Below are 26,232 nucleotides of genomic sequence, written 5' to 3' on the forward strand. Positions count from 1 at the left end.
TACCGCCGTATCACGTCCACTCACAACTCGTTTTGTGCCCTGGTTAAAGGACACTGCGGCCGTAGATCTTATATGCTTTTCCTCCTTTTTAAATAAAAAGAATCGTGGACTCATTGATGCCGTAATGGTGTCCTGCAGCGGTGTAGCTGTTCCCTTCCTTCAACATATCCAAAACTTTTACCTTTTCTGCAATCATTTGCATCTTCTGTTGGCGCTTGGACACGGCCCCTGAAGCAGTAACACGTTAATGCTGAATGAGCGAGATGAGACTTCCTGGTTAATGCAGCACTCCGTCGCTGAGCCAATCAGCACACAGGAACTTAACTTTGTGCTCTGATTATGTAGCTTCTCAGCCATCCGCCAATAGCATCTCTTGTATGAAATCAACTGGACAAACCAACTGAGGAAGCAAGTACCAGAAGTAAAAAGACCCATTGTCTGCAGAAACCCGCAAAGCAGCGAAAAATCCACGTTATATATTTAGATATGCTTACATATAAAATCTGCGATAGAGTGAAGCCGCGAAAGTCCAAGCGCGATATAGCGAGGGATTACTGTATTACTTTTTAAATTATGTACTAAATGATTACTTATTTCTGAAATATAATAATAATAATCTGTCTGGTGCGGTGGTCCCCTCCTTCTAGGGAGGGCCAGTCTGTTTGGTCTGTTGCTGTGGTGGTGTCTCTGAGTTAGGTTACAGTTTGAAGAGACTGGCGCCCCCTAAAGGGCAAAGGCACTGGCACATTGGTGCGGTGGTCCCCTTGCTAGTGAGGGTTGGTGTGGTGGTGTCTCTGTGAGTTAGGTTAGGGTTTGAAGAGTTTGGCGCCCCCTAGAGGGCAGAGGCACTCGCACACTGGTGCGGTGGTCCCCTTGCTAGTGAGGGTCAGTTTATTGGTGCAGTGGACCCCTTGCTAGTGAGCGCCAGTTTGTTGGTGTGCTGGTCCCCTTGCTAGTGAGGGTCGGTCTGTTGATGTGGTGGTGTCTTTGTGAATGAGGATCATTTTGTTGATGCAGTGATCCCCTTGCTAGTGAGAGCCAGTCTGTTTGGTGCGGTGGTCTGTTGGTGCGGTGGTGTCTCTGTGAGTTAGGTCAGAATTTGAAGAGACTTCCGCCCCCCAAAGGGCAAAGGCACTGGTGCAGTGGCCCATTTGCTAGTGAGGGTCGGTCTATTGGTGTGGTGGTCCTCTTACTAGTGAGGGTCAGTGTGTTGGTGTGATGGTATCTCTGTGAGTGAGGGTCAGTGTGTTGGTGTGGTGGTATCTCTGTGAGTGAGGGTCAGTCTAGTGGTGCAGTGGTCCCCTTGCTTAGTGAGGGCCAGTCTGTTGGTATACTGGTGTCTCTGTGAGTTTGGGTTGGTCATTGGGGTGGTCCCCAATGAGGGTCAGTATGTTTCACGAGTAATTGAAGGCCAAGTTATCTCATTTTGTGCTTATTGAGGACTAGTGTACCCAGAAGCCATTGGTGAGTGCTGAACTTACACATAGCATTAATTGCTAGGATTTGATTTGAATGTACAAAGTCTGCTGCTGTGTGCTGATTGCTAGTCTGTCCTACTACAGTATTTGTAGGGTAGAATCCTCTCAGTCCAATACATTTTTGAGATCACTTGATATGGAGGACGTTCTTGTAAAAAGCCCCCTAGGTAGGGTAACCACAGCTGCTCTCCCCAGTGCTATTAGCTGGTCTGTGCAGAGACTGATATTTAGATTTAACAATTGCGGTTATCCACAGGCTGGTGGTAAATGAGACCCGGCTTGCCAAGATGTCATTGGATAGCTTGAGCCAGGTGATTTATCTAGAGGCTCCTGTCCCAGACCATTGAAAATTCATTACCAGTGGTACATTACATCCAGTAAAGCAGGGAGAGGCCTCTCTTTTAGAAACCCTGTTGTATTTTTTTATCTCTGCAGAAGCCATTCCTTAGTAACAGCAGAGGAGGATCTCCAAGAAGATGAGTGCTGCAGCTTTGCAGAGTGGTGATCAGGTAGTCCTTGAGGAAGACTATGATGAAAACTATGTTCCAACAGAGACAGGTACAGGTTCCTGTAGGCTGCATGTCAACTTTGCCATTCCCATCTATTGTCTTGTCCCCAGTGAGTGATAATTTCTCATTTTCATTCTATCAGAGGTCAAAGAATATGCCAAAGAGATTGGCATTGACCCCGACAAGGAGCCAGCGTTGATGTGGCTGGCAAGAGATGGTATTATGGCACGGTTGCCAAAAGAGTGGAAGCCCTGGTGAGTCAAAGTGCGCTGCCTTCTCCTGTTTTGTAGCTGGGAGCTAATTATTGAGATGTGCTGACCAAATTATATTGCCTGTTCTCTTCAGTCAAGATGTGAGCGGTGAAATCTACTATTTCAACTTCTCCACCGGTCAGTCCACTTGGGACCATCCCTGTGACGAGCAGTACCGAAACCTGGTGATTAAAGAGAGGGCCAAGCTGCAGGTTAGAGGACAGGGGCAGCAGAAGAAGGAGAAGAAGAAGAAAAAGGAGAAGAAGGAGGTAGATATGCATGAGAGACATCAGTCGGGGGAAAGGCCGAATTGGCATACAATATAGCGGCTGGTTTGACTGACTTGTGCCTGTGTTGTCTTATGCAGCCTACAGTGTCCACCCTGCTGGCCCCTGTTCATGTCCCCCCAGGTGCTCTGTCTCCTTTACGTGCCTCGGTAGAGCCATTTATTGCAGGGGGCAACGGAGCAATGTTAGAACCACTGAGGACATCAGGCCGGATGAGTTCATTGTATTCTGGAGAGCAGCAGGTGAGCACCATTTAGTACATTTGTGGTGGTCCAATTGCTTATTTGTATTTACCTAGAATGGCTTTGTTGCAGGGGTCATGCATTCTCTGATTACTTATTTATTTTTTTCATGCATCATCTCCATTTTCTAGGTAGCCACTTCAGGACCTGGTAACAGTCTGCTTCGAATTGGCCATGGAGAGAAGGTGTCGCTCTCCCTGCCTGGCTTTGATGAAGAGGAAGATAAAGACACAGATCAAGAGGTGCAATCATAGCTTGGTCTCGCCTTTTTCTCTGCTCCATTTAGTCATCAGTATGACCTGTCCTGTCTGTTCTCACAGAGCCTCCTGAGTACGGGTCGACTACTCCAAAATCTGCACGTTGATGTGACCTCGCTAGGCTGTGGCTTTGAATATGAGGTACGGAACGCTGGGATGAACACTTACTCTCACCAGTAACTTCAAATTCTGTACAAATCCACAAGTGTCTTTCATCATTAAATTGCATTAACGAGAAAACAGGCGTTCGCTCCACATACAGACTTGCTCAGACACTTTTATGTGCTCACACCTTCTAGTAGACAAATACAATTTTATGTGCTTAGACACTTCTTGCACTGGCAGAGTGCACACACAAATATAGTAGCACTTCCGCAAGAAAAAGAATGGAAACACACTGACCCTTACATGAATGCAAGCAGCTTCAGGCACATCTAGGATGCTATACAAGCTTCCATTGACACATGTAGTCTAACCGATTACAGTGGGGGAAATACGTATTTGATCCCTTGCTGAATTTGTAAGTTTGCTCACTTACAAAGAAATGAACAGTCTCTAATTTTTGTGGTAGCTTCATTTTAATGGAGAGTGACAGAATATAAACCAAAAATCCAGAAAAAAAACACATCTATCTTAATACATAATTCGCCAGCCTCCTCACTCACTCACTCACTCACGTCCGTCCGAAGCCGAATAGGCAGTCGCCTTCTGCGCAGCTGCCCGAAAAACCTTACGAGACCGACATCGTGGCAGGCGGCAGATTTACGGCCGCAAAAATTCAAAGAGAAAGGCGACTTTGATTAAAGCTCTAGAGGCCTGAAAGGCGATTTCGACTACAGCTCGAGGCCTAATTACGCATATTTATTCAATTACGCATTCATTCAATACAGTAATCCCTCCTCCATCGCGGGGGTTGCGTTCCAGAGCCACCTGCGAAATAAGAAAATCCGCGAAGTAGAAACCATATGTTTATATGGTTATTTTTATATTGTCATGCTTGGGTCACAGATTTGTGCAGAAACACAGGAGGTTGTAGAGAGACAGGAACGTTATTCAAACACTGCAAACAAACATTTGTCTCTTTTTCAAAAGTTTAAACTGTGCTCCATGACAAGACAGAGATGACAGTTCCGTCTCACAATTAAAAGAATGCAAACATATCTTCCTTTTCAAAGGAGTGCGTGTCAGGAGCACAGAATGTCACATAGATAGAGAAAACAATCTCTGGCAAACAAATCAATAGGGCTGTTTGGCTTTTAAGTATGCGAAGCGCCGCGGCACAAAGCTGTTGAAGGCGGCAGCTCACACCCCCTCTGTCAGGAGCAGGGAGAGAGTGAGAGTGAGAGTGAGAGTGAGAGAGAGAGAGAGAGAGAGAGTTTGTTTTTCAAGCAAAAATCAATACGTGCCCTTCGTGCTTTTAAGTATGCGAAGCACAGTGCAGCATGTCGTTTCAGGAAGCAGCTGCACAAAAGATAGCAACGTGAAGATAATCTTTCAGCATTTTTAGACTAGCGTCGGTATCGTCTAGGTGTGCGAACAGCCCCCCTGCTCAATCCCCCTACGTCAGGATCACAGAAAGTCAGCGCAAGAGAAAGAGAAAAGTAAGCTGGGTAGCTTCTCAGCCATCTGCCAATAGCGTCCCTTGTATGAAATCAACTGGGCAAACCAACTGAGGAAGCATGTACCAGAAATTAAAAGACCCATTGTCCGCAGAAACCCCGCGAAGCAGCGAAAAATCCGCGATATATATTTAAATATGCTTACATATAAAATCCGCGATGGAGTGAAGCCGCGAAAGGCGAAGCGCGATATAGCGAGGGATTACTGTACACCTATATCAGGTTTGTGGTGCCTATACTTATTGCTATTCCACTCGTGCCCGTTTCAATTTACGTTGTCGAAACGGGCTCTTTGTCTAGTCTATTATAAAAGAAAATCTTGAGGTGAGATGAGACTTTTGCCAAGAGATTTTATCAAATCCCACCTTCCATTCAACCATTTCCGGTTAACGGCCCACGCCCGCGGCCCTCTCACCTCTCATTTCGTGTAAATACTTTTGTCAGACACAGTTCCTGCGCTCTCAGCTCTTATACATTTTTATGTTTTCCTCACTTTAAGTTCCTAATAAAAGAAGACTTATTATGTCCAAATCTTAGTGAAGACTTTCATCCCGAAGGGTTATCAACAAAAGAAATGAGTACATGGGCAATCCTAGCACCGAGAAACGATGAAGTCAAATGAATTAACGCGAAAATTGTCGATCAGTTACACGCCAAATTGGTTAAATGCGTATCAATAGACTGTGTTGAAACAGCTGGTGGTGATAGTGAGGAAGATGAAAACATCAACTTATAATATCCCGTAGAATATCTACAACCGTTAACACCGCCCCTGAAATGAAGGGATTGTGTTAAAAAAATGCTTTAGTTGCCTCACATTTTTATGCAATCGTTTTGTTCACCCCACTAAATTAAACCTGTGAGTTGTTTCATTTAAAATTCATTATGGTAATGTACAGAACCAAAATTAGAAAAAAGTTGTCTCTGTCCAAGTATTTATGGACCTAACTGTTTTTTTTATATATATATAAAAATATAATATATACAGTCATCCCTCACCTATCGCGGGGTAACGTTTCAGAGCCCCCTGCGATAGGTGAAAATCCGTGAACATTATATTAATTTTATTATTTTATATATATTTTAAGGCTTTATAAACCCTTGCCACACTCTTATAAACCTTACCACCTTATTACGTCCACTTACAACTCGTTTTGCACCCTGGTTAAAGGACACTGTGGCCGTAGATCTTAATATTATTTTCCTCCTTTTTAAATAAAACATATCCAAACCTTTTACCTTTTCGGCAATCGTTAGCATCTTCCGTTGACGCTTGGGCACGGCACCTGAAGCAGTAGCAGATCGTTTTAGAGCCATAACGAAGGGCTTGACTATGCACAAAGATAAACACAAAAGAGCACAAAAGTTAACCCTTTACACAGCGAAACACGTTGATGCTGAATGAGCGAGACGAGACTTCCTGGTTAACGCAGCGGAATCGAATTCGGCGAATTCAGCCATTCGCCAATAGCGTCCCTTGTATGAAATCAACTGGGCAAACCAACTGAGGAAGCATGTACCAGAAGTAAAAAGACCCATTGTCAGCAGAAACCTGCGTTATACAGTGGTGTGAAAAACTATTTGCCCCCTTCCTGATTTCTTATTCTTTTGCATGTTTGTCACACAAAATGTTTCTGATCATCAAACACATTTAACCATTAGTCAAATATAACACAAGTAAACACAAAATACAGTTTGTAAATGGTGGTTTTTATTATTTAGGGAGAAAAAAAAATCCAAACCTACATGGCCCTGTGTGAAAAAGTAATTGCCCCCCTGAACCTAATAACTGGTTGGGCCACCCTTAGCAGCAATAACTGCAATCAAGCGTTTGCGATAACTTGCAATGAGTCTTTTACAGCGCTCTGGAGGAATTTTGGCCCACTCATCTTTGCAAAATTGTTGTAATTCAGCTTTATTTGAGGGTTTTCTAGCATGAACCGCCTTTTTAAGGTCATGCCATAGCATCTCAATTGGATTCAGGTCAGGACTTTGACTAGGCCACTCCAAAGTCTTCATTTTGTTTTTCTTCAGCCATTCAGAGGTGGATTTGCTGGTGTGTTTTGGGTCATTGTCCTGTTGCAGCACCCAAGATCGCTTCAGCTTGAGTTGACGAACAGATGGCCGGACATTCTCCTTCAGGATTTTTTGGTAGACAGTAGAATTCATGGTTCCATCTATCACAGCAAGCCTTCCAGGTCCTGAAGCAGCAAAACAACCCCAGACCATCACACTACCACCACCATATTTTACTGTTGGTATGATGTTGTTTTTCTGAAATGCTGTGTTCCTTTTACGCCAGATGTAACGGGACATTTGCCTTCCAAAAAGTTCAACTTTTGACTCATCAGTCCACAAGGTATTTTCCCAAAAGTCTTGGCAATCATTGAGATGTTTCTTAGCAAAATTGAGACGAGCCCTAATGTTCTTTTTGCTTAACAGTGGTTTGCGTCTTGGAAATCTGCCATGCAGGCCGTTTTTGCCCAGTCTCTTTCTTATGGTGGAGTCGTGAACACTGACCTTAATTGAGGCAAGTGAGGCCTGCAGTTCTTTAGACGTTGTCCTGGGTTCTTTTGTGACCTCTCGGATGAGTCGTCTCTGCGCTCTTGGGGTAATTTTGGTTGGCCGGCCACTCCTGGGAAGGTTCACCACTGTTCCATGTTTTTGCCATTTGTGGATAATGGCTCTCACTGTGGTTCGCTGGAGTCCCAAAGCTTTAGAAATGGCTTTATAACCTTTACCAGACTGATAGATCTCAATTACTTCTGTTCTCATTTGTTCCTGAATTTCTTTGGATCTTGGCATGATGTCTAGCTTTTGAGGTGCTTTTGGTCTACTTCTCTGTGTCAGGCAGCTCCTATTTAAGTGATTTCTTGATTGAAACAGGTGTGGCAGTAATCAGGCCTAGGGGTGGCTACGGAAATTGAACTCAGGTGTGATACACCACAGTTAGGTTATTTTTTAACAAGGGGGCAATTACTTTTTCACACAGGGCCATGTAGGTTTGGATTTTTTTTTCTCCCTAAATAATAAAAACCATCATTTAAAAACTGCATTTTGTGTTTACTTGTGTTATATTTGACTAATGGTTAAATGTGTTTGATGATCAGAAACATTTTGTGTGACAAACATGCAAAAGAATAAGAAATCAGGAAGGGGGCAAATAGTTTTTCACACCACTGTATATTTAGATATGCTTACATATAAAATCTGCGATAGAGTGAAGCCACGACAGTCGAAGCGCAATATAGCGAGGGATTACTGTATACACAAACACACACACACATTGATATAAATATGCTCACTTACTGTTGCAATTGCCCAATTCTTAACTCAGATAACCACATTACCTGAATCTCGTCATATCTGTCAACAGGACAGTGAGAGTGTGGATAAGGTCCCCCACACCGTCCCACTGGAAGAGCCGACTGAGCCAGAGTTGCAGGACCTGGTGGCCTCCGAGGATGAGGGTGGAGGCAGCATACGAGAGGTATGCCGTTCTTGTTGAGTGCTTGTCATGTTGTATAAGCCTCATGCCCTGGTTTTATTTTTATTTTTTTCCTTACATTCTTTGCTCCTGAATGGCAGGGATCTGTAGATGGCACCTTCCACTCTTCCCCCTCTTCTGGGAGTCGCGCTTCCACACCCACTCCTGCACTGGAAGAAGCTAAAGAAGCATGTGGAGCAAAGGAGACATTGGGAGTGCAGAAGGGTAGACTCATAGAGATGGATGAGACGGGTGCTGCGGACACTCGGGTGGGTTACTCGTATACAGTCCTGAGGGTGGTTAGTCCGTGAATGCGTATCTTAACTTTCTCTACTGACCCCAGTCCTCCTGTTACAGGGCGAGGAGCAATGTGACCTGCAGGAGCCTGACAGTCATGAGGTAGGAGGACATCATTTCAGTTTTAATATGCCATCCTATCTGAAGTAAGTCTAACCACATAGCTGCCTCTTTAGGGCACAAAGAAAAAAGGCATGTGGGAAGCAGACAAGGAGAGGCAGAAGAGGGCCGAGGCTGCAGAGAGGTAATCTGGACATTTCAAAACCTGGATGACAGGACAGACTGTTGTACATACTGTGTCCTCACTCAAGCCTTGTTTCATGACAGGCGTCTTAGAGAGTCCCTTCAACAAGGAGAGGAGGAGGCTGTGTCTGAAAAACTGAGCCGTGAGAAAGAAGACAGACTGAGGTACAGCAGAGCGGGGCAAAAGTAATGCCAGTCACATGCCCATTTAGCTGTTTGTCCACGTTGTCTTTGTTCTGTTTGCTAGGAATCTGAAGGAACAACTAGAAAAGGAATTTGAAACAAAGGAGAAGGAGCTGCGAGAAGAGTCCCATGAGAAGTTGGAGCAACTGAAAGCCAAAATGAAAGCTGAGGCTGAGGAGATGGAGCAGAACTTGAGGTCAGTGTGCCCAGAGATGGCTCAGTTCACAGTGCGGTCCATAAGGGCACACTTGTTAGTGGTGTACTGGAATGAAAGTGAAACAAAGGACGTGAGCTTTCAGTGTGGCCTTTCAGCATTAAATTGAGGGTATTTACATGAAAAAATGGGTGAATGGTATAGAAATTGAAGCCCCCCCCAAAACGATTTTAAGGAACTAAAAGGAATATATTAACTTAAATAAAATTGTGCGATCTATGAGTGCTGGAAATCTGGAACCCACAAACATTATCAGGTGGGTTTCTTCTCTGGTGCCGCTCTACCAGGCCAATGCTGTAGCCACTTATTTTTGGATTTTTGATGCACTTTCTTAATCCCCAAGAAGAAATTTATCTTTTCGCATGATGTTTGGGGGTCAGAGTTCAGAGTCAGCCATCATACAGAGCCCCTGGTGCATTTGTTTATTTAAGTTGAGGGCCTTGCTCAAGGACCCAACAAAGTAGGATTCCTTCTGGCAGTGATGGGATTCGAACCTTCCAGATACCAGTGCGAATCCTTAGCCACAGAGCCACCACTCCGATTGTTGTCGTTAGTTTTGTCTTCGGCAAGTGAAATGCATGTTTAATTGTATTTAGGCCAAGTGAATGAACGTTCAAGAACATACTGATTTTTGGCCTTGAAAAGGCTCTTTGAATGTCTTGGCGGTATTCATCATCATCATCGTCATCGCCTGGTACCCCTCTGGGGCACAGGCCACTGACAAAGTTCCTCCAGTCATCTCTTTCCTCTGCCTTGTTCTCCAGATGGCTCCAGTTGAACCCTGTTCTCTTCATATCCGCCTTCCTGTTTCAAACATGGTTTGTAGTCGAAATTTAATAATTATAATTCTTTGCATTTATATAGCGCTTTTCTCACTACTCAAAGCGCTCAGCAATTGCAGGTTAAAGGCCTTGCTCAAGGGCCCAACAGAGCAGAGTCCATTTTGGCATTTACGGGATTCGAACCGGCAACCTTCCGAGTGCAGATCCGTAGCCTCAGGGCCACCACTCCACCTTTATATCTTATTAAAGAAAGAAACCTCCTCGAACAGGACAATTCAGTAATCAGGCTGGAGAAAAGCAGTTCATTGTATCTTTTAATGACTCCTCGGCAAAATGCCTTGGAGGGAGCATTCTTCAAAAGCAGTATGTTACAGCCTGGTAAGAATGATCAGAATGGTCAGAAAAACAAAAAATAGAGGTTAATTTTATAACCTGCCGAATTTACATACAGTGTCAATCAATGCATACATTTAACTCTGGTTGGTTCATTGGTTTACACCCAAATTATTTATATAGAATAAAAATCTATTATAATATATTCTGGTTCTTCTTATACCTTTTGAGATGAGACTTCAGCCTTGAAGTTTCTGTGCATGTAACGATTGTCCATTCTCATTTATAGGACATCTGCTGTTTTCTTGGTCATCTCTTAATCATCCTTCAGTACATTTTGTATATTATATCAGCCTTTCTTCTGGTACATTCTTTATTTACTTGACCATCTCAGTATTTTTCCTAAACCAATTCTTATATTTCAGTGTACATTTTGTTGTTCATTTCACCTTTATTTGGTTTCCCATATCCATCCATCCATTATCCAACCCGCTGTATCCTAACTACAGGGTCACGGGGGTCTGCTGGAGCCAAACCCAGCCAACACAGGGCGCAAGGCAGGAAACAAACCCCAGGCCGGGCGCCAGCCCATCACAGTTTCCCACATTTATCCCTTTATGCAATTTCTTTAAGATGAATGCTATGTTACCCTAAAATTATTCTTCCACATGTTCTTGCGTTCCAAGTGGCAGTGTTAGATGCTTTGGCTGAGAAAAGGGTACTCCACCCTGTGGCTTCCAGAATCCTCCGGAATTTTACATCCGGCTTCATAAGTCCTCCCGAGGAGGGCCCATCTTTTATTGAAGCTACCATGACTAGAGTTTCTGTAGGCGTTTCTGTAGCCAGCTTCCTTTTTACCAAGTGGGGTCGAGTGACTATCCCCCCGTGCCCAACCCTTTTGCATCTGGGCTTGGGACTGGCATCGGCAGAGTCTTAATGGTATTGCTTTGGGTTATTGGCCGGCTTCAGTACAGTAATTCTTCCTCCATCGCGGGGGTTGCGTTCCAGAGCCACCCGCGAAATAAGAAAATCCGCGAAGTAGAAACCATATGTTTATATGGTTATTTTTATATTGTCATGCTTGGGTCACAGATTTACGCAGAAACACAGGAGGTTGTAGAGAGACAGGAACGTTATTCAAACACTGCAAACAAACATTTGTCTCTTTTTCAAAAGTTTAAACTGTGCTCCATGACAAGACAGAGATGACAGTTCTGTCTCACAATTAAAAGAATGCAAACATATCTTCCTCTTCAAAGGAGTGTGTGTCAGGAGCACAGAATGTCACATAGATAGAGAAAACAATCTCTAGCAAGCAAATCAATAGGGCTGTTTGGCTTTTAAGTATGCGAAGCACCGCGGCACAAAGCTGTTGAAGGCGGCAGCTCACACCCCCTCTGTCAGGAGCAGGGAGAGAGAGAGAGAGATAGTGAGAGACAGATAAAAACAAACATGCAAAAATCAATACGTGCCCTTGGAGCTTTTAAGTATGCGAAGCACAGTGCAGCATGTCGCTTCACTAAGCAGCTGCACAGAAGGTAGCAACGTGAAGATAATCTTTCAGCATTTTTAAAAAAGCGTCCGTATCGTCTAGGTGTGCGAACAGCCCCCCTGCTCACACCCCCTACGTCAGGATCAGAGAAAGCGCAAGAGAGAGAAAGAGAAAAGTAAGTTGGGTAGCTTCTCAGCCATCTGCCAATAGCGTCCCTTGTATGAAATCAACTGGGCAAACCAACTGAGGAAGCATGTACCAGAAATTAAAAGACCCATTGTCCTCAGAAATCCGCGAACCAGCAAAAAATCTGCGATATTTATTTAAATATGCTTACATATAAAATCCGCGATAGAGTGAAGCCGCGAAAGGCGAAGCGCGATATAGCGAGGGATCACTGTAAATGTAAAGCGCCATCTAGTGGCCTATTCCGTTGACTCAGAGTAGATAAAATGTCTCTGTACACCCCAGAATTCATCCTATTGTTTTTACCAGCAGTCACCTCATCACGAAATACAAGGGAACAGCCATACATGTTCTGGCCATGATACTACCTCCAGCACGTTTCACAGAGGAGGTGCTAGTCTTAGCGGCGTGACCTGTCCCTTCCGTTTCTAGAACCCTGTCTCTTTCCATCACTGTGGTACAGATGGATCTTCATCTCACTTGCCTATGGGGCACTGTGCCCAAACTGTAGTTTTTTTTGAGGTACATCTCTCTAAACTATAACCTGGCATTTATGTCCTTAACCAGTGGTTTGCATCTTGTGGTGAACCTTCTGAGTTTCTGCTCATGCTGTCTTCTCCTCCACTTTATGATCATCTTGGACCAGCTCCTGGAGAGAGTTTTTATCTGGCTGACTGTTGAAAAAGATTTTTTCTTTACAAGTGAAAGTATTGTTTGGTCACCCACTAAGGTGGTCTTCCATGGTCTACCAGATCATTTTCCCTAGCTCACCAATTCATTCTTTCTTTGTAATAATACACCAAACATCTAAATTATTTTGCTATGTCTCGGATTGTCCTTTTTTTTTCCTCCAGCCTCATGGTGGTCTGCTTGTGGCCTTGACATCTCTTTGGCCCTCATGTTAAGTGACAACAGCAACAGATTCCAAAATGAGAACATTTAGAAACGCTAGTAGGATTTTTCTCGGGATTAATTGTGCATGACTTGAAGTTGCAGTAATGCGCAACTGGCCAAGGAACGGCTTAGCAGTCAATTGTCTGATTTATTATTTTATATTTTTAAAATTAATAGGTTTGCTACATATAAAAAGTACAGTAATTCCTCTACCATTCACCTGTTTCGTCTCGATTTGATGCTGGAAGTCTACACTAGTGGCTTGTATCCTTTGCTTCATCTCGGTTGCAGTATAACTGGGTAGACATGAGGGGGCCTCACTAATAAAAAGTGTGTCTTTGCTCAAACACCTATGGACCGCACTGTACACACGTCCATCTTCAAGTCAGCAACCTGGGGTCTAAGAAAATGTGTGCCTACAGACAGCAACACCAGGAGGAGCTGAAGAAAGTCCAATTTGATCTTGATGCCGATTTTGATGCCCAGAAGGCGGAGCTGCTGGAAAAACACGAGAAGGAGATGGAGGAGGAGAGAAGCCACCTGAACACCCAATGGGAGCACAAACTGGAGGAGATGAGGAGCTCACTGGACAAGGAGAGAAAGGAGGTGCTGAAATCTTCCCCTCATGTTGACGATGCCTTTATAACCTGCGCTGACTGACCAGCTGTTTCTGTTTGCAGGCACTCACGAAACTGGAGAAGCAACACTCTGAGGAACTGCAGGAACTCCGCAACACTATGGAGGAGAGTCACAAGAAGGTAGGGATGGCTGGTGACCTAGCCTTAACCTATAAAAGATTAGAAAGTCTGTTCCCACTTGCTTCCCAAGAAACTCTGCTGTTATTGTCTGGTTGAGCCCCACTCGAGCAACAGCTATGGGAATGAGTGAGTGGTCCGCTTGGTCCCTCAAATTCTGGGGCCTCCTTTATAAATTTTGTGTGGATTTAATAATAAATAATAACTAGGGGGCTTCGCCTCCTGCTCACTTTGCTCGCCAACCCCCCTGCCTGCACTATGCACCAGCAAGTTTGCATCTCTGCCGCTCGCGTATGTGGATTTCACTTTCACCAAACAACAAAACTTTTAATTCTCGCGGATACGCCTCTTCATTTGGAGGAAACACTACTTTTCCCTGATGGCAACACAAATTAGATGATCTACAAGTCCCCGACTTAAAGTTTAAATCCCAACAATATATTCAATTTCTTTTCGCTGTTCCGTTATTTCACTGAGTAATAATTTCCGTTTGTTTGTGCTAATGCGATCTTTACTATCATTTTTTGAGACTTTAAAATTTTCATACTTCCATTATCTCTAACCTGCTCTGCATGTGTACTGCGCCAATGTTTTTGAATTCTTTATGACATTCTACTTTGTCATCTACTCTTTGTCTTTTATTTCTGGCCTCGGGCCTGGTTAAATCTCTTGTCACAAAGTCTCGTCTCGCAGGACACAAAAGTATATCACGTCTCGTCTCTCTTCCCATGATTTTTTTATTATAATAGAGAGATAATGAATTACATTTACATAGCCAATTTCTTGTTACTCAAAGCACTTAGGCAGAGGGGAACCACTTCCACCACCACCACCAATGTACGGCACCCACTTGGGTGATGCAAAGGCAGCCATTTTTGTGCCAGTGCGCTTATCTCACATTAGGTATTAGGCACTGAGAGAGATAGTTAGGGGATGATTAGAGGGACATTGGGATACTCATTACTCTTTTTGAAAGATGCTCAGGGATCTTTGATGACCACAGAGAGTCAGGACCTCGGTTTTACGTCTTATCTGAAGAACATTGCCATTTTTACAGCACAGTGTCCCCTTCACTGCACTGGGGCATTGGGTTCCACACACAGACCACAGGGTAAGCGCCCCCTCATGACTTCTTCCAGTGGCAACCCATACTTTCCTAGATGGTCTCCCATCCAAGTATTGGCTGGGCCTGAACAAGCTTTGCTTCAGGTGGATGACCTCTTCTGAAGTTTTGGCTGCTAATCATGAAAATATGCCCACTCCAAAAAAAAAAAAAATGAAAATGCATATATGCAAAAAGTAAAATCGGATCTATCTTACTAAACCACAGTTAATTTATGCACGGCGGACGCACTGAGGCATATGCGCACTGCGGCCTTGGCGCCCGCCCCAGAGTCAAACGCACGCATGCGCACTGCGGCCTTGGCGCCCGCCCCAGAGTCAAACGCAGCGGCATCCCAAAACGCAACGGCGCCCGCCCCAGAGTCAAATGCAGCAGCTTCCCAGAGTCAGTAGGGGGCGCCCAAAACCAAATAACACAACGTGCTGTGCTGTGGCGCCCGCCCCAGAGTCAAATGCAGCGGCTTTCCAAAACGCGGCGGCTTCCCAGAGTCAGTAGGTGGCGCCCAAACAACATGGAAAAAAACAATGAACGAAGGCGCCCACACAAAGAAACCACTTTAGTTCAAATGGAGTTATTGAATTAAATGGAAACTTTACCATGCCTACGTCCTGTGAACTAAACCTGAGGTAAAGCGTGCACGCCAGGTTGTACAGCCGCCCGGATGCGACCGGCCACACCACCGCATATACGACGACACAGCCATAAAAAAACAAAAACGAGACTGCATGAAGAAAAACGATAACAGAAGCGCATTGAAATGAACTGTCCCAGGACACACCCACCCTCCATGATATTTCATCACGCACTGGCTTCCCCCCTGGGAATGGCCCATACTGCTTTCGCGTGTGTTGACAAATATTGCATCGGATTGGGACAGGGCACCCTGAGCCAAATCACCACCGCAAATGTGCCCAAATGTACGTGTTACATCTAGATGACGCAGTATATCAACCACAGAGCTAATAATGAGAAACATAGCTGAAGTCATAAACAATCACCCATTAGCAAACTCTATAAAAATGCTACATGACGTTGAAAGAGAAGCCAATACAAAAGCAGAGGCGGACGGTGTGGCACCAACTACAATTGCCTTAGTGCTAATAAAGGACAAAGAACAGGATCTGAGACGATACAATGTTCCCATCATTAATGAAGTGGCAATTGTGTTTCAAAGTGATGACGGTGAGCCTCCGTTTCACCGCGATATTGTCATGCATTTACGTCCTGATGGAAACAAGGCGCCTACAACGTGCTTCTGAAACACCACAACCACATGAGTCCCAGCTCCAAAAAGAAACCGCTTTAGTACAAATATGTTTATTTAATTAAATGACATTTCCCAGGACGCACACACCCTCCTTGAGGTGATTGCCATTCTTGGATTTGCGATTCTTTCGAGAATCACGGGCTTGCTGGTTTATAATAACCTGGTGTATGCACATTTCTATGCAGTTTACCTTTATAAATCACAATTACCTTACAAGTGTGCATTTGTGAGTGCACCTCCGTACTAATCGGCTTCAGATATATGCAGTCACGATGCTGCAGACGTTCATTGGCCAGTAGGTCAGACTCCTTCCTAACACATCGAGACCCCCGCCTCCTGCATTCAAGTATACACCTGGCTGCACTCGGCAACTAAGTGCGTATGATCACGCGCAGCATTATAACGCCTCTCCTCTGCATTCTGGGGGGTCCAGGAAAGACATAAGGTGCCAGCATCTGAGTAGGTAGCCACTGTAACCAGGCACATGTGATGATATGACTGGTGATACAACAAATAGTGCAGACCACAGGAAGAAATGTAGGATTCAGCCAGTCCCCCTTACCAACAAGCCAGCTGCCACGTACAGTCCATGGGACTGTGCATGTCCTGGTATAGTTTTGGGCACGAGGCATACAGCAGTGAGGTGCAAGACCGATTTACGCACACTTCCAAAACTGCACTCACAAGGGTCAATTTGGAACTGTTATTCAATGTTAATACCAGTGGCATCTCCACATTTAGGACAAGTAGAGCACCGCCACCCATCTCCCAGCAGATGGTGCTGTTTTACAAAAATGAAATAAACTTAACAACAATATGCAAAACTGAGACAAGTTTAAGAACTCAGCTTTGTGCGTCTTTCCATTTTACGATTAATGCCATTTCTTTTCTTGAAAAATGTCTTTTTGGTACAGGTGCATCTTAATAAATTAGAATATCATCAAAGTTAATTTATTTCAGCAATTCAATTCAAAAAGTGAAACTCGTATACAGTATTATATAGATTCATTGCACACAGAGTGATATATTTCAAACGTTTACTTCTTTTCATTTTGCGGATTATGGTTTATAGCTAATGAAAACCCAAAATTCAGTATCTCAGAAAATTAGAATATTGTGAAAAAGTTCAATATTGTAGACTCCTGATGTCCCCACTCCGCTCGGGTAATTAACCCAAAACACCTGCAAAGGGGTCCTGAACCTTTAAATGGTCCCTCAGTCTGGTTCAGTAGGCCACACAATCAGACTGCTGACTTGACAGTTTGTCCAGAAGACAATCATTGAGACCCTCCACAAGGAGGCTAAGCCACAAAAGGTCATAGCTAAAGAAGCTGGCTGGTCACAGAGTGATGTATCCAACATATTAATGGAAAATTGATTGGAAGGAAAAATGTGCACAAGCAACAGGGATAACCGCAGCCTTGAGAGGAGTGTGAGGCACAGCCCATGGAAGAATTTGGGGGAGATTCCCAAGACGTGGACTACGGCTGGAGTCGGTGGTTCAAGAGCCACCACACACAGACATGTGTATCGGGGATGTGGGCTACAACTGTCACAGCATTCCTTGTGTCAAGCCACTCCTGAACCAGAGACCACGTCACAAGCATCTTACCTGAGCTAAGGAGAAAACGGACTGGAAAGTTGCTCAGTGGTCCAAAGTCCTCTTGTCAGATGAAAGTCAATTTTGCATTTCATTTGGAAATCAAGGTCCCAGAGTCTGGAGAAAGAATGCCGAGGCAAAAAATCAAAGTTCCTTGAGGTCCAGTGTGAAGTTTCCACAGTCAGTGATGATATGGGGAGCCATGTCATCTGCTGGTGTTGGTCCACTGTGTTTTATTTATCAAGTCCAAAGTCAGCACAGCCGTCTACCAGGACATTTTAGAGCACTTCATTGTTCCCTTTGCTGACAAGCTTTATGGAGATGCTGATTTCATTTTCCAGCAGGACTTGGCATCTACCCACACTGCCAAAAGTACCAATACCTGGTTTAATGACCATAGTATCACTGGGCTTGATTGGCCAGCAAACTCACCCATAGAGAATCTATTGGGTATTGTGAAGAGGAGGATGAGACACCAGAGCCAACAATGCAGACGAGCTGAAGGCCGCGATCAATGCATCCTGGGCCTCCATAACACCTCAGCAGTGCCACAGGCTGATAGCCTCCATGCCACGCTGCATTGATGCAGTAAGTCATGCAAAAGGAGCCCCAACCAAGTACTGAGTGCCTACATGGACAAACTTTTCAGTAGGCCAACATTTCTGTATTAAAAATCATTTTTTTATTGGTCTTATGTAATATTCTAATTTTCTTAGATGCTGAATTTTGAGTTTTCATTACCTGTAGGCCATAATCAGCAAAATGAAAAGAAATAAATGTTTGAAATGTATCATCACTCTGTGTGTAATCAGACCTGGACCACCCTATATATTATATAGACTAACTATGCAACTTTTAATGCAACACAATAATTGCGTAATTAGATCTGGACCATCCTGTATGAGTTTCACTTTTTGAATTGAATTACTCAAATAAGTTTTTGATGCTATCCTACCTTATTGAGATGTACCTGTATTTATGTCCCTTTTCTTTATTTTGTCTCACAGGAGATAAGCAACCTGCAGAAACAACTTAGTGAAGAGCAAAGCAGTGAGCGAGACCAAGCGGATGTTCTCGAGACGCAGAGGAGGGTCCAGCAAGTTTCGGAGTATGAGAAGACGGTGAGTGCCGTTGTCATTATGTTGGTGAGCCCCCACACCACAGGTTGCTCACCTCTGTGTTTCTGGCTTTTTCAGCTGACTGACCTTCTCCAGGAAAAGAGACTGGAAGTGGAGCGGGAGCACGAGGCAAAACTGGAACAGCTGCGGGAAGAACACCGGGCTGCACTGGAGCACATCAGGGAAGAGCATCAGGAAGAGGTTGGTGCAGCTTTGATAAATGTCGGCCTTTAATGCACCGTGGAAGACCACCATATCAGTGGCTATATTACATCTTTGTTCAGGAACAAAAGCAAAGGGCCAGCCTTTTGGCCATCCTTCTTGAAGAACGGGAACGCCTCCTGGCCAACCAGTCCCAGGAAATGAATGAGCTGAGGACAGAGTTGGAGAGGCAGCTGCAGGAGATGCGCCAGGCTTACGATGCCAAGGTCAGCAGATGAGCTCCTGAGAGTCAAGCCAGTGTCACCTTGAAGCCTGTGGGCCATTACCAGCTCATTATGTTTTTCAGGAAGCCCATCTGCAAGATTTGGAAGATCAACTGGACTTGAAAGCCAGAGAGCTTAATACAAAGAGTGGTCAACTGCAGTGCCAGGTATATGGAGATTGGGTTCTCAGATAGCAACAATGCAGCTGACCATCTCATTGTCTAACTCTTCTTGTCTGTTTTGTGTAGGAAGAGCTGCTGAGGAAGAAGATGAAGGAGCTGAACGAGGAAGAGGAGCAGTTTGCTAAAGAAGTAAGGACCCCAAAGCTGTTAATGCACAGGCGTGACGCAGACCCCATTCTTCAGCAGCAGTTTCTCACCCCTTCTATGTGTCTTCTAGGATCAGAAGAACAAACATGAGAAAATAGATGCGCTACAGGACACAATTCGTAGTGCCTGCGTCGAGGTAGACAGGCTGCAGGAGAAGAAGATCAGTCTGGAGTCCGAGGTGGAGCTGTTGCAGGACCGCAAGCAACGTCTGCATGACAGAGTCAGGTAACGCAAACACAATCCGCACCTTCTGCTGCCCACCTGCTCTGTCCTTTTCATGTCTTTCATTACTTATTCTCGGGTCAACTATGTTTTAGGGAGCTTGAGAAGTTAGTAGACCGGAAGCAGGAAAGTCTCCGAGCCATCGGTCAGCCTGACCAACCTGTGACTGGCCAAGAAGAAGAAGCTCTGCGTGCAGACGACTTAAAAGCAGGGACTGAAGAACAAAGCCCTCCCCAGAACCTCGATGAGTAAGTGCACATTGGGTTGGGTCTGTTTTCGCTTACAGTGGGGAAAATAAGTATTGAACGTGTCAACGCTTTTCTCATTAAATATATTTCTATTGGGGCTATTGAAATGAAATTTACACCAGATGTCGGTAACAACCCAAATAATCCACACATACAAAGAAATCAAAGCAAATAAGTCCATAAATTATGTGTAGGAAAGTGGAATGACACAGGGAATAAGAATTGAACAAGCTTACTGTTATTCAATACTTGGTAGAAAAGCCTTTGTTGGTAATGACAGCTTCAAGACGCCTCCTGTATGGAGAAACTCATCACATGCATTGCCCATTCTTCAACACTAATGGTCTTCAAACCTTGAAGGTTCTAGGGGCCTCTTCTATGAACTCTGATCTTCAGTTGGATTCCAGTCGGGTGACTGACTGGGCCATTCTAGCGGCTTTATTGTCTTTCTTCGCTGTGTGTTTGGGATTCTTGTCTTGCTGAAATGCCCCCCCCACCCCCCCATCGTCTCATCTTCTGCATCCTGGTAGATGGCAGCAAATTCTTATCAAGAATGCCCCAGTGCATTTCTCCATTTATCCTTCCATGATGTTCCCATCTCCAAACTTCACTTGTTAGTATGGTGTTTTTGGGGTGATGTGCATGTGACGACGGTGGTGCAGTGGGTAGCGCTTAGCAGTAAGGAGACCCGGGTTCACTTCTCATGTTCTCCCCGTGTCTGTGTGGGTTTCCTCCGGGCGCTCCGGTTTCCTCCCACAGTCCAAAGACATGCAGGTTAGGTGGATTGGTGATTCTAAATTGGCCCTAGTGTGTGCTTGGTGTGTGGGTGTGTTTGTGGGTGTCCTGAGGTGGGTTGGCACCCTGTCCGGGATTGGTTCCTACCTTGTGCCCTGTGTTGGCTGGGATTGGCTCCAGCAGACCCCCGTGACCCTGTGTTCGGATTCAGCGGGTTGGAAAATGGATGGATGCATGTGACGATGCGGGTCCTGCTCTATGCTCCCTTTTCCCTTTTTGGGAGCCTCTCCAACCCAACACTGTGTAACTGGATGAACTGGCAGATGGGGTCAAATTAAACTGAGCAAGGGGATGGTACAAAAGGTGCAAGACCTTTTATTTAAAATAAATAAATAAATAAATAAATCAAAACCAAAACCATAGTGCAGTGCCTCAAAAACAGTACATAAATAAATAATCCATAAAAATAGGGTGAATAAAAGCGGAGGTTAAAAATCAATAAATAATCCCTTAAAACGAGGTTAAAATCCAACAGGCTGGAAGCTGTCCTTTTTAAAAACCCGGTGCCTTCTTCCTTCTACTTGGCGGCTCCCCTGCTTCTCCCATCAGGCTTTGCAACAGGGGAGTCTCCCTGTTGACCTTCTCTAGCTGGTCTGGTAGCCGCCCATCCCCTGGCTACGTACACCTCCTGCCGGACCGAGACTCAGGTTCCCCCAATGACCAGGGGGCTCACTGTCCCAAGCCCCCCTGACTCCCAACCACCTTCCGGGACACTCCAGCTCCTGAGATCACTCAGCTGGAGAAGACCGCTTCATACTCTTATCCCTGCACCCCCCAGCTGCCTGCATTTATTACTCGCACCGGCTTTCCACTCCTCCAGCCTTCTTCTCCCTTGACCCTCCATCCTTCTCTTCTTTTTCTTTCTTCCTCCGCACTCGCGCTTCTCCTGTTTATAATGGGGATGTGGCACAGGTGTGGCAATTAGCAGCTCCTGGTATCAATTACAGACACCGCGTGTGCTTCGGTGCAGAAACACATATCACGCCAGGGAACCGCTCCGGCCACACTACCACGACCCCTCCTTAAGCTGCGAGTGCGCCGATTATTTATTAAAAACTGTCTGTTCTTTCAGAACTCTGGACCCCCACTACACCACAGTGCACTGCCATTTCTCCTCCAAACATGGTGTGTGCAATGACATCCAAAGAGTTCATTTTTGGTCTCGTCTGACCAGACTCAATTCTCCCAGTATTTCACTGGCTTGTCCAAATGTTCTAAATGAGCTTCAACGTGCTTTTTCTTCAGCAGGGGAGTCTTGCGTGGTGAGCGTGTGTAGAGGCCATGGCGGTGGAGTGCATTACTTACTGGACCTACTAATTCAAGGGTCTTTCTGAAGCTCTCCACAAGCGAGCGAGTGAGTGGTCCTTGGCTCTGGGACAACTCTTCTGATTATTCTTTTGACTCCTCCTGGCCGTGGCCGGTTTACGGTGAAATGATGTTCTTTCCACTTCCGGATTATGGCCCCAACGGTGCTCACTGGAACGTTCAGAAGTTTAGGAATACGTCAGTCGCCAGTGCCGTCAGTATGTTTGGCAACAATAAGGTCTGGAGAGAGCTCTTTGGTTGTTACCCATCATGAGATGCTTCTTGTGTGACACCTTGGGAATTAGAAACCTTTTTATAGGCCATCAATTAGGACAAAATCAGCGAATATTCATTTGCACTGATGGGGGCCTATCAGGATTGGCAGGTTTCAGCGGATGTCTTGGCTTTCCAGGCCTTTTTGCACCTCTTTTTTCTTCATGTGTTCAGTACTTTCTCCGTGTCATTCCACTTTATTACACACCAGTAACGGCGCCCTGCACAATAACGTGCAGTGAATCCACTTGACTTGAACATTCCTAGTTCTCATTCTCTTTCTCTGTCCGTTTTCCATTCGTTTGCTCAGAGGTTGATGCTCTTACTGCTTCCTGAGCAGCTCTTCTTCTTTTCTCCACCCTAGCGGCCGCTTCTTCTCTTCTTCCGTCAGCATCTTTTCGCGTTAAAACTGATTAAGTCAGTGTTTGTGTTGCGATTACTTCATACGTTTTCTTCAATTTTTCACTTAAGCTGGCACTTAAGTCTTCAATCTGCCTTAAGAATGATTTAAGATATGAAGAGGGTAGGGTAGGTGGTAGGGATGAGAATGGCGCCCGTACGCATGCGCCACACGGCCACCCTGCTGGCCGCTGCCCTATTGATCCATCCATCCATCCATCCATCCATTGTCTCCCGCTTATCCGAGGTCGGGTCGCGGGGGGCAGCAGCTTGAGCAGAGATGCCCAGACTTCCCTCTCCCCGGCCACTTCTTCTAGCTCTTCCGGGAGAATCCCAAGGCGTTCCCAGGCCAGTCGAGAGACATAGTCCCTCCAGCGTGTCCTGGGTCTTCCCCGGGGCCTCCTCCCGGTTGGACGTGCCTGGAACACCTCACCAGGGAGGCGTCCAGGAGGCATCCTGATCAGATGCCCGAGCCACCTCATCTGGCTCCTCTCGATGCGGAGGAGCAGCGGCTCTACTCTGAGCCCCTCCCGGATGACTGAGCTTCTCACCCTATCTTTAAGGGGAAAGCCCAGACACCCTGCGGAGGAAACTCATTTCAGCCGCTTGTATTCGCGATCTCGTTCTTTCGGTCACTACCCATAGCTCATGACCATAGGTGAGGGTAGGAACATAGATCGACTGGTAAATTGAGAGCTTCGCCTTGCGGCTCAGCTCCTTTTTCACCACGACAGACCGATGCAACGCCCGCATTACTGCGGATGCCGCACCGATCCGCCTGTCGATCTCACGCTCCATTCTTCCCTCACTCGTGAACAAGACCCCGAGATACTTGAACTCCTCCACTTGGGGCAGGATCTCGCTACCAACCCTGAGAGGGCACTCCACCCTTTTCCGGTTGAGGACCATGGTCTCGGATTTGGAGGTGCTGATTCTCATCCCAGCCGCTTCACACTCGGCTGCGAACCGATCCAGAGAGAGCTGAAGATCATGGCCTGATGAAGCAAACAGGACAACATCATCTGCAAAAAGCAGTGACCCAATCCTGAGCCCACCAAACCGGACCCCCTCAACACCCTGGCTGCGCCTAGAAATTCTGTCCATAAAAGTTATGAACAGAATCGGTGACAAAGGGCAGCCCTGGCGGAGTCCAACTCTCACTGGAAACGGGTTCGACTTACTGCCGGCAATGCGGACCAAGCTCTGGCACTGATCGTACAGGGACTGAACAGCCCTTATCAGGGGGGCCGGTACCCCATACTCTCGGAGTACCCCCCACAGGATTCCCCGAGGGACACGGTCGAATGCCTTTTCTAAGTCCACAAAACACATGTAGACTGGTTGGGCAAACTCCCATGCACCATAAAATAAAAAGAGGAATAACCTTGGAGGTCAATCATCACCCCGAAAGCGGATAGTAGACGTCACGTAGTATATGTGTACCAAATTTCAAGTCAATAGTTCATAGGGTTTGTGAGCTACAAGTCAAGTCAAGTTGGGGAGCAGGCACTGGTACAGCGTGTTGCTGCACTCACTACATGACGAAACAGATCGGGATCCTGGTTGGCAACCCCTCGGGCAGACACGCAGTCCAGTCCCACCCTCCGGAAATGACCCTCTATCTGGCGCAGCCTAGTGTTACGTGGGTGACCCCTTGGTCTGGTCCGGCCACTCGGGTCCTCAACAATGAGGATCTTACGAGCTGGATCAGCCTCGGGGTAACGCGCCACATGGCCGTAGTGCCGTAACTGACAATCCCTCACAATGCAGGTAATGTGCCTCATCTGGGACTCCATGAGCAACACAAAGTTAAACTAGTGGTACCCAAGTATTCTCCGGAGAGACACAGCACTGAAGGTGTCCAGTCTTCATCTCAGGTCACTGGATAGCGTCCATGTCTCACAGCCATATAGCAAGACAGGAAGCACCAGGACTCTAAAGACTTGGACCCTCGTCCTTTTGCATAGATATCGAGAGCGCCACACACCCCCGGCCCGTGACCCCCCATGCTCACCCAATCCGTCTACTGACTTCATAGAAAGAGTCACCAGAGACATGCATGTCACTGCCAAGGTAAGCAAAGTGGTTTAAAATCCTGGACAGACAAACGGACAGCCATGGTAGCACATTATATAATAAGATAATTTATGGACTTCTTTGTCTTAATTTCTTTGTATGTATGGATTATTTGCGTTGTTACCGACATCTGGTGTAAATTTCATGTCAGTAGCCCACCTTAGAAATACATTTACTGTGAAAAACGTTGATGCGTTCAATAATTGGAGATGCGGCCCGCCCTCCTTAACCAATGGTGTCCCCGTCAGCAGCGTCCGTCACTACGTCTCCTCTCAGGGAGTGTCACTGCAGAAGGCGCGGCAGTTTCTGGACCGCCAGACGAGTTCCTTGCGCCGCAGGCAGGAGGTTCTGAGGTTAGCCACGCGGCAGGAGAACGATGACCCGCTGGAGAGTGACGGTTCCTTGCAGGACTTCCGCAGTCATTTGAAACAGGTGACATGTCCACTCCTCGAGCGCTTGTGGTCCCACCACATCTGTCCAGTTGGGACTCATTTTGACTTTTCCTCACAGGAATTAAATCGGGTCAGTGAGATGAAGGCCGCCATGCAGAAGAGCCAGATGTTGCTTCTCAGGAAGGAGGAGCGACTGAGCCAGCTGGAGAGCTCTTTACATGAAGAAGTACGCCGCTGCGTCACCTCGTGTCACGTGACATTTGTGTCTACTAGAAACGAAGGGCACTGTTGCTCTGAATGGCGTGTCTCTGATTTCCACTTCTCTCCTCACAGATCTCGGATGAGGACAGCACGAGAGGTAAAGAAGACAAGAAGGTGACCTTTGACTTGAGTGATACCGACCTGAGCAGTGTGGACAGTGAAGATCTGCCCTTAGCGCCAGGTGAGTGCACTACATCAGCCTGCCCTGGAGATGTGTGTGGTGTGGCGTGGCGGGTCTCTTTTTATCTACCCGATCTTCACAGAACCTCTGGAGTCCCCCTCGTCCAAAAAGGTCCACTACCTAAACCTGTCTCTTCAGCGCATATCTCAGGAGCTAAACAAAGTATTAGGAGCACTGGGCTCTATGGGCCAACATCAGTCGACTCTCTTCTCCCGGCCTGAACATCCGCCTCGTAGCTTTGTAGCAGCAGCAGCTACAGCCCCCAATGTGGACCAGATGTTGGCTGACAAGTGGATTAAGTACTTCCCAGGTGAGGTGTGGTACCAATCCGCACCCTCCGGTCATTCGGGTGGTCGGTCACTCGGCCAAGCTAACCTGAACTTTCGGTGTCATTCTTGCAGGTGGCATTCCTGAGATGCCTAGTGCAGTGTCCCCCTTTGCCAGCACAATTGGCTACCAGCCTGCCAGGTATGTCCTTGCACCCCCTTCCCAAAGCTGCTTAGCCAATGTACAGTCACATGCTGACACGCTCTTCTCCACCCCAACTTTGATGACAGCGAACGACTTCGGCGGATGAGGATGACCTTACCGAAAAACAACAGCGCCGAGCAGCAGCAGCGTCTGCAGAGCCTGATCCGCTCCAATAAGAAGTGGCTGGAAACTTTCAAGAAGGACCCCAAAGTGTATCCTTTTGAGCAAGTGCACTGCT

At 46.0% G+C, this 26,232-nt stretch overlaps 1 protein-coding gene across 2 annotated transcripts in view; it reads left to right on the forward strand.

Moving 5' to 3' along the window:
- LOC114645158 (centrosomal protein of 164 kDa) overlaps nucleotides 1-26,232 on the forward strand; it is a 48,556-nt gene that overhangs the window by 18,502 nt on the left and 3,822 nt on the right. Inside the window, exons 2-28 of one of the 2 annotated variants that reach the window (XM_051932161.1) lie at nucleotides 1,914-2,036; nucleotides 2,130-2,241; nucleotides 2,333-2,507; nucleotides 2,606-2,767; nucleotides 2,899-3,009; nucleotides 3,088-3,165; nucleotides 8,020-8,133; nucleotides 8,232-8,399; nucleotides 8,488-8,529; nucleotides 8,604-8,671; nucleotides 8,755-8,835; nucleotides 8,918-9,049; nucleotides 13,177-13,360; nucleotides 13,435-13,512; nucleotides 18,507-18,620; nucleotides 18,696-18,818; nucleotides 18,902-19,045; nucleotides 19,126-19,209; nucleotides 19,291-19,353; nucleotides 19,442-19,596; nucleotides 19,689-19,841; nucleotides 24,938-25,121; nucleotides 25,200-25,307; nucleotides 25,415-25,523; nucleotides 25,606-25,833; nucleotides 25,925-25,991; nucleotides 26,081-26,206. In XM_051932161.1, the coding sequence (XP_051788121.1) occupies nucleotides 1,955-2,036; nucleotides 2,130-2,241; nucleotides 2,333-2,507; nucleotides 2,606-2,767; nucleotides 2,899-3,009; nucleotides 3,088-3,165; nucleotides 8,020-8,133; nucleotides 8,232-8,399; nucleotides 8,488-8,529; nucleotides 8,604-8,671; nucleotides 8,755-8,835; nucleotides 8,918-9,049; nucleotides 13,177-13,360; nucleotides 13,435-13,512; nucleotides 18,507-18,620; nucleotides 18,696-18,818; nucleotides 18,902-19,045; nucleotides 19,126-19,209; nucleotides 19,291-19,353; nucleotides 19,442-19,596; nucleotides 19,689-19,841; nucleotides 24,938-25,121; nucleotides 25,200-25,307; nucleotides 25,415-25,523; nucleotides 25,606-25,833; nucleotides 25,925-25,991; nucleotides 26,081-26,206 (3,245 nt within the window). In that variant the 5' untranslated portion in view covers nucleotides 1,914-1,954. The remainder of the gene's footprint in view (nucleotides 1-1,913; nucleotides 2,037-2,129; nucleotides 2,242-2,332; nucleotides 2,508-2,605; nucleotides 2,768-2,898; nucleotides 3,010-3,087; nucleotides 3,166-8,019; nucleotides 8,134-8,231; nucleotides 8,400-8,487; nucleotides 8,530-8,603; nucleotides 8,672-8,754; nucleotides 8,836-8,917; nucleotides 9,050-13,176; nucleotides 13,361-13,434; nucleotides 13,513-18,506; nucleotides 18,621-18,695; nucleotides 18,819-18,901; nucleotides 19,046-19,125; nucleotides 19,210-19,290; nucleotides 19,354-19,441; nucleotides 19,597-19,688; nucleotides 19,842-24,937; nucleotides 25,122-25,199; nucleotides 25,308-25,414; nucleotides 25,524-25,605; nucleotides 25,834-25,924; nucleotides 25,992-26,080; nucleotides 26,207-26,232) is intronic. The other variant, XM_051932162.1, reaches the window with a different exon arrangement.

Source organism: Erpetoichthys calabaricus, chromosome 9 (assembly GCF_900747795.2).
Source record: "Erpetoichthys calabaricus chromosome 9, fErpCal1.3, whole genome shotgun sequence".
NCBI classification, from domain to species: domain Eukaryota; kingdom Metazoa; phylum Chordata; class Cladistia; order Polypteriformes; family Polypteridae; genus Erpetoichthys; species Erpetoichthys calabaricus.